The 6,226-nt window shown below is 42.8% G+C and overlaps 1 protein-coding gene across 6 annotated transcripts in view; it reads right to left on the minus strand.

The window, feature by feature from the left end:
* LOC110495466 (OX-2 membrane glycoprotein) overlaps nucleotides 1–6,065 on the minus strand; it is a 42,889-nt gene extending 36,824 nt beyond the window's left edge. For 2 of the 6 annotated variants that reach the window (XM_090239590.1, XM_090239587.1), the window contains exons 1-4: nucleotides 5,808–6,060; nucleotides 1,519–1,595; nucleotides 1,301–1,409; nucleotides 787–1,110 (exon numbers count right to left, since the gene is read on the minus strand). In XM_090239590.1, the coding sequence (XP_090095716.1) occupies nucleotides 787–1,110; nucleotides 1,301–1,376 (400 nt within the window). In that variant the 5' untranslated portion in view covers nucleotides 1,377–1,409; nucleotides 1,519–1,595; nucleotides 5,808–6,060. Of the gene's footprint in view, nucleotides 1–786; nucleotides 1,111–1,300; nucleotides 1,410–1,518; nucleotides 1,686–5,807 lie in introns of all 6 variants that reach the window. The other 4 variants (XM_090239592.1, XM_090239589.1, XM_090239591.1 and 1 more) reach the window with 3 other exon arrangements.
* Nucleotides 6,066–6,226: the final 161 nt, after the last annotated feature.

A 6,226-nucleotide genomic window follows, 5' to 3' on the forward strand; every position in this document is an offset into this window, starting at 1 on the left:
CTTACAGTTGACTGGGGCAGCTCTAGCAAGGCAGACATTTGACCAACTGACTTGTTGGAAAGGTGGCATTCTATGACGTTGCCACGTTGAAAGTCACTGAGCTCTTCAGTAAGGCCATTCTACTGCCAGTGTTTGTCTATGGAGATTGCATGGCGGTGTGCTCGATTTTGTACACCTGCCAGAAATGGGTGTGGCTGAAATAGCCGAATCCACCAATTTGAAGGGGTGTCCACATACTGCTGTATATATAGTGCATATTTTGAGGCAGTAATACAACAGAGGGTTAGAGGTGTCCTCTTGTTGTGGTCGTTATATTCAGAGAAAGTATCGGGCCCTGGTCACTTCCTGTTTCTGATTATCCACAACTGATATATTCTGGGATGGGAGGGCCAAGTGAGCATGCTGACTTTTCATGACCTTACACAATCAGCAGACAAATCAACTGTGCTGAAAAACATGGGAACTACAAACAAATTCACAGGAGGATTTGTTTTCTATTTTAGAAAAATGTAACAATTGGGAATGTGCCAACCCTATGAGGAAGGCCACCTGGTGCTGGAGAGAGAGTATTTGAGGAGGAGAAATTAAGGAAACTATTGCATGCCATAGTCCTGGAATCTACAGTATATCTGGAAGTCCTTAAAAGTGTGACTGACCGAGCATGCTGAGCTAAAGCCTATGCATTACCTCTGGGCACTAATGCAAGTCTTCAGGTCTCAGGCAATGCTACTCATCACATGAGCGTGGTTTACCAAACCACCTTGTTTAGACTGAGGCCAAACTCACCTTCGATACTGAGGCAGGTGATTCCCTCCTGTGCTCCGCTGGGGTAGATGTCAAAGATGCAGCGGTAGCAGCCCTCGTCGTTAGGCCCCACCCTCTTGATGGTGATGGCGCTGACGTTGCGGTGCGAGGAAGTTAGCTCCACGTCGTCTTGGCCGGAGGTGGTTCTGACCGACTCGCCTGGCTCGTACGCCAGGAGAACCTGCTTGTGTTTGTTCAGCCAGCGGACCTGCTTGACCGTGTCGCCAGTTGCTATGGTGACGTTACAGCCCAGCGTGAAGGGGAGGCCCGCCACAGCGGTCATGCTGGAGGGGGCGATGACCTCACCTGACACATGACAGGAAGTCAACCAAAGAGAAGCACTGAAACTCAATACAATTCACTATTTTAAGGTGGTCGACCACATACCAAGTCAAACATGCTTTCTCACTGCAAGGGAAGAATAGCATTTTCTATTGGATTCAACATGGCACCTAAACCTACTGTAACGTAGTGAAATATGTTGAGTGTTGGCTACCTTGTGTCCTGAAAACCACCATCACCACTAGCTGCAGACACAGCATCAGCCAACGAGACAGGGCAGATACACACATCTTGGTCTGCGGGAGTGTGTTGCATCCAGGTTACTGATAGAGAACAGGACTATTGTTAAAAATAGCACCATGGAACATCCACAGCCAACAGTCACAATGAACTTCAGCATATAAAGTTGAATCAGATTTTTTCTTCCCCTACCTGTGATCCAGTGTGTGAGACGTGTTGTCGGTCAGTGTTGTAGCAACCTCATCTTACTGGCAGACGGACTCCTGTAGCTGGATCCAGGAACCAGAGGAGGACACAACTCTCTCAACGTTGTAACCCTCTATTCAGCATTACAACCAATTATAACAGAGCATTATAACCTACAGTGGCAAGAAAAATAAGTATGTGAACCCTTTGGAATCACCTGGATTTCTGAATACATTGGTCATAAAATATACAATTTCATCTGATCTTCATCTAGGTCACAACAATAGACAAACACAGTCTGCTTAAACTAATAACACACAATGATACGTTTTCATGTCTTTATTGAACACACCGTGTAAACAGTCACAGTGCAGGGTGGGAGAAGTATGTGAACCCTTGGATTTAATAACTGGTTGACCCTCCTTTGGCAGCAATAACCTCAACCAAATGTTTTCTGTAGTTGTGGATCAGACCTGCACAACGGTCAGGAGGAATTTTGGACCATTCCTCTTTACAAAACTGTTTCATTTCAGCAATATTCTTGGGATATCTGGTGTGAACCGCTCGGTTGAGGTCAGGACTCTTACTGGGCCACTCCAGAAGGCGTATTTTCTTCTGTTGAAGCCATTCTGTTGTTGATTTACTTCTGTGTTTTGGGTCATTGTCCTGTTGCATAACCCAACTTCTGTTGAGCTTCAATTGGCGGAAAGCCTTACATTCTCCTGCAAAATGTCTTGATAAACTTGGGAATTCATTTTTCCGTTGATGATAGCAAGCTGTCTAGGCCCTGAGGCAGCAAAGCAGCCCCAAACAATGATGCTCCCTCCACCATACTTTACAGTTGAGATGAGGTTTTGATGTTGGTGTGCTGTGCCTTTTTTCTCTCCACACAGTCTTGTGTGTTCCTTCCAAACAACTCTACTGTAGTTTCATCTGTCCACATAATATTTTGCCAGTAGCGCTGTGGAACATCCAGGTGCTCTTTTGCAAACTTCAGATGTGCAGCAATGTTTTTTTGGACAGCAGTGGCTTCTTCCGTGGTGTCCTCCCATGAACACCATTCTTGTTTAGTGTTTTACGTATCGTAGACTCGTCAACAGAGATATTAGCATGTTCCAGAGATTTCTGTAAATCTTTAGCTGACACTCTAGGATTCTTCTTAACCTCATTGAACATTCTGCTCTGTGCTCTTGCAGTCATCTTTGCAGGACGGACTCTCCTGTAGCAACAGTGCTGAACTTTCTCCACTTCTAGACACGTTGTCTTACTGTGGACTGATGAACATCAAGGCTTTTAGAGATACATTTGGAACCCTTTCCAGCTTTATGCAAGTCAACAATTAGGTCTTCTGAGATCTCTCTTGTTCGAGGCATGGTTCCCATCAGGCAATGCTTCTTGTGAATAGCAAACTCACATTTTGTGAGTGTTTTTATAGGGCAGGGCAGCTCTAACCAACATCTCCAATCTCGTCTCATTGATTGGACTCCAGGTTAGCTGACTCCTGACATCTTTTGGAGAAGTCATTAGCCTGGGGGTTCACATACTTTTTCCATCCTACACTGTGAATGTTTAAATTATGTATTCAATATGGACAAGAAAAATACAATAATTGGTGTGTTATTAGTTTAAGCACACTGTGTCTGTTGCTGTGACTTAGATGAAGATCAGATCTAATCCAGATAAGAAATAGTATTTGAACCCTTTTTCATGCCACTGTGTAACATTGCATTAGAACCTTTGATGTACTGTAGCATTCTAACACTCTGCTTAGTGGATGAAAACTAAACTGGATAATGGCTCGGTAGCTCTAATCAAGTGGAGCTTATTTTCAGTAGCATTGCACAGCACCAGGTTGGTTACGCTAAGTGACACAAACAGTGTTGTTAGTCTGAGGGGCTATCGCCATGGGGATTGACTCAACAGATCAACAACAACAACAACAGCATATTCATCAGTTCTGTCAGATTATAGGTCTTAACCCCTGTGCTGCACTCCTACCCACTGAGAGTGTAATCACCTGGCAAACAGAAGGCCAGCTGTGCTGCTTTGATGTCTGCAATGCACCAGCCCCCGGTCTCAAAAAAACACGTTTGTGCAATCAAACCAGAAGCAAAAATCTGTGAACGACGCAAGATGAGTCCATGACAGAAGAAACAGAGGAACCACCATAACAGCCAGTACTAGCCATGATGGAGCACGGTGGATGTACACATACAGCAGCCTAGAGGATTCAGGCCTACTGTAAAGCACTGTCTGTCTGAGCTTGGGCTTAGAGGTCTGCCAGCCAAGCTCAGCGTGGTTCAGCGGCTATAAAAAACACTTGTGGTTATGCTCCAGTGTCTGCGTTGCCGGGAAATCCACTTGTTTAAGAGAGCCAGTGGGAGGTTGTGACAAAGCAAGGAAAAACAGCCCTCCAGGCAGAGGGTGTCCCTAAGAGCTGATTTGGGATCCGTTTACACAACCACAATGATTATCCCTTCTCCTGTGGAGGTACATATCCAAACTGACCTCAGATCAGCTACAGAGGCAACCTCCACTTAGACAATGAAAAAGAAACTGATATAAGCCACACGACCAGACCAGAGCGAACCCACCAGTCTTTTATAGGCAGTTCATTGGGTCTTTTACGACGTAAACCGTCTGGGTTCAAACGTGCCGTCTGCCCCGTTGGGCAAAGTTTAAAACGGCTCCTCTCTTTTTCCACTATACACATTAAAAAAGTAGTTCTGGCATCTTATGGTGAATAAAACATAGTATATGGAGGGAATGTAAACATAGACACCAGTATTTCCAGATGAAACAGTCCCATAACAGACAAATCCATGCCCCTCATGCAGCTCTTTGAAAAACATGACACAGAAACTCCATTCCTGTATCAAACTGACTTGGATTTTACTGAATATAATAGCATAGATTATTACTGGGCCATGTTTGACTGATTCCATTTCAAAAGGGTGCATGGCACAGCCAACACACTTAAAAGTCAACCTCATTGCCACAGAGTAAAGGAAAACCTGGCCTTTCACAGGCAGTAGGCCTATACAAGAATAGGACACGTTAGAGCACACTGGTCCTCAGGGGCCAAACAGTGTGCATTGTGTATGCAGAGTGTTAACATCTTCAACAGCTGTTTGTTTAGTTCTCAGTAACAAGGTGTGTGGACTTCCTAATGTCCAAATCAAAGACTGGGGAGTCCAGACATTCTATATCATTATATCACCAGACTTGATTCAATGTAGGCATGAGGAATTCAGAGCCTGTTAAGGCTTGTTTAGTTGATGTACCAACCTATGGGGTTTCTGTAATTGTTCTGTTGATGGATTCACTACCATGCAATACCATGATTAGGCTATTTGACTATAATAGGACATTGTTTTGGAGGGGAAGGGTGGGGGGGGGGGGGGGTGTCTATTGAGCATATAAAGGTGATACATTGAAGATATTAATTCAATAAAAGGTTGAGATAATCCTACTAGCAATATGTAGGCTAAAAGTTGATCCACATGAGTTGAATGATGTCCTAGTCAAAAAAAGGCAATTTCACAAAATACAATTTCATCCAACTTCAATATGATGCTATATCTGTCATAATCCTTGATTAAAAACTGCACTGGGATACAACAATATATAAACATGATATAAACAATTGTTATAACAATATTATTAACGTAATGCTGTGGTGGGAAAGTAGTAAATGATAATACTTGAGTCAACGTAAAGAGGTTTTAATAGAAAACGACTCAAGTAAAAATAAGTCGCCATGTAAAATACTACTTGAGTGTACAGTAGTCATACTTGAGTAAAAGTAAATGCTCTACATCAAAATCATTATATTAAGCAAACCAGAAGGCACGATTTTCTTATTGTTTTTTTTACGGACAGTCATGGGCACATCAACACTCAGACATCTTTGACAAACGCAGTATTTGTGTTTAGTGAGTCCTCCAGATCCGAGGCAGTAGGGAAGACAACGCGTTATATTGATAGGTGCGTGAACGGGATCATAATTCTGTCCTGTCTTACCAGAAACAGTTTTAAAAAAATGAATTATAAAGTACAGATATCCAAAATAAACGGCTTAAGTAATACTTTAAAGTGTTTTTACTTAAGTAGGCTAATTTACACCACTGACGTAATGTATAGGCTAACCCTACAGACTTCTCCCACCTTTAGAAAATAATGCAATATAGACAGCCTTATGATGAACGCATTCATATGCATATTAAACAGAACACAATGTTTTATTTTAACTGGGCCCTATAACAAATGAATACTGGTAAAAAACATAAACTTACCCGTTGAGCAGTGCATGGAGTTAGTGATAATGAGATTTATTTAATTCCGTCCTCTGCAATAACACAATATTCTACACTTTGACTATCAAATCCATGCTTCAAAAGTCTTAAAGCTGAACAGATCGTGTGTGATGCGTTCCGCCTCTACAAGAGCGGCGTCAGAGAACAGAGACTGTCAAGTGGACCTATATAGCAAATTGTCTTGGGTACGCTGTTGGCGATGTTGCATGAGCGCTGCAAAACTATCAAAACCGTTTCTCTACCACCTCTCTCCCTAAATTATATTCAGGCGACCCCTAGTGGCAATTGTTTGCAACATTGGCTGGTCTCGAGTGGCAGAAGAATCAGACAATTCGTTTAAGCTTTGCCAGCAGCAGATTTATGACAATTCCATACATTACAACATTGTTACAGCATTT

The sequence above is a fragment of the Oncorhynchus mykiss genome, chromosome 7 (genome assembly GCF_057628025.1).
Source record: "Oncorhynchus mykiss isolate SJ-2025 chromosome 7, ASM5762802v1, whole genome shotgun sequence".
Taxonomy (NCBI): Eukaryota; Metazoa; Chordata; class Actinopteri; order Salmoniformes; family Salmonidae; genus Oncorhynchus; species Oncorhynchus mykiss.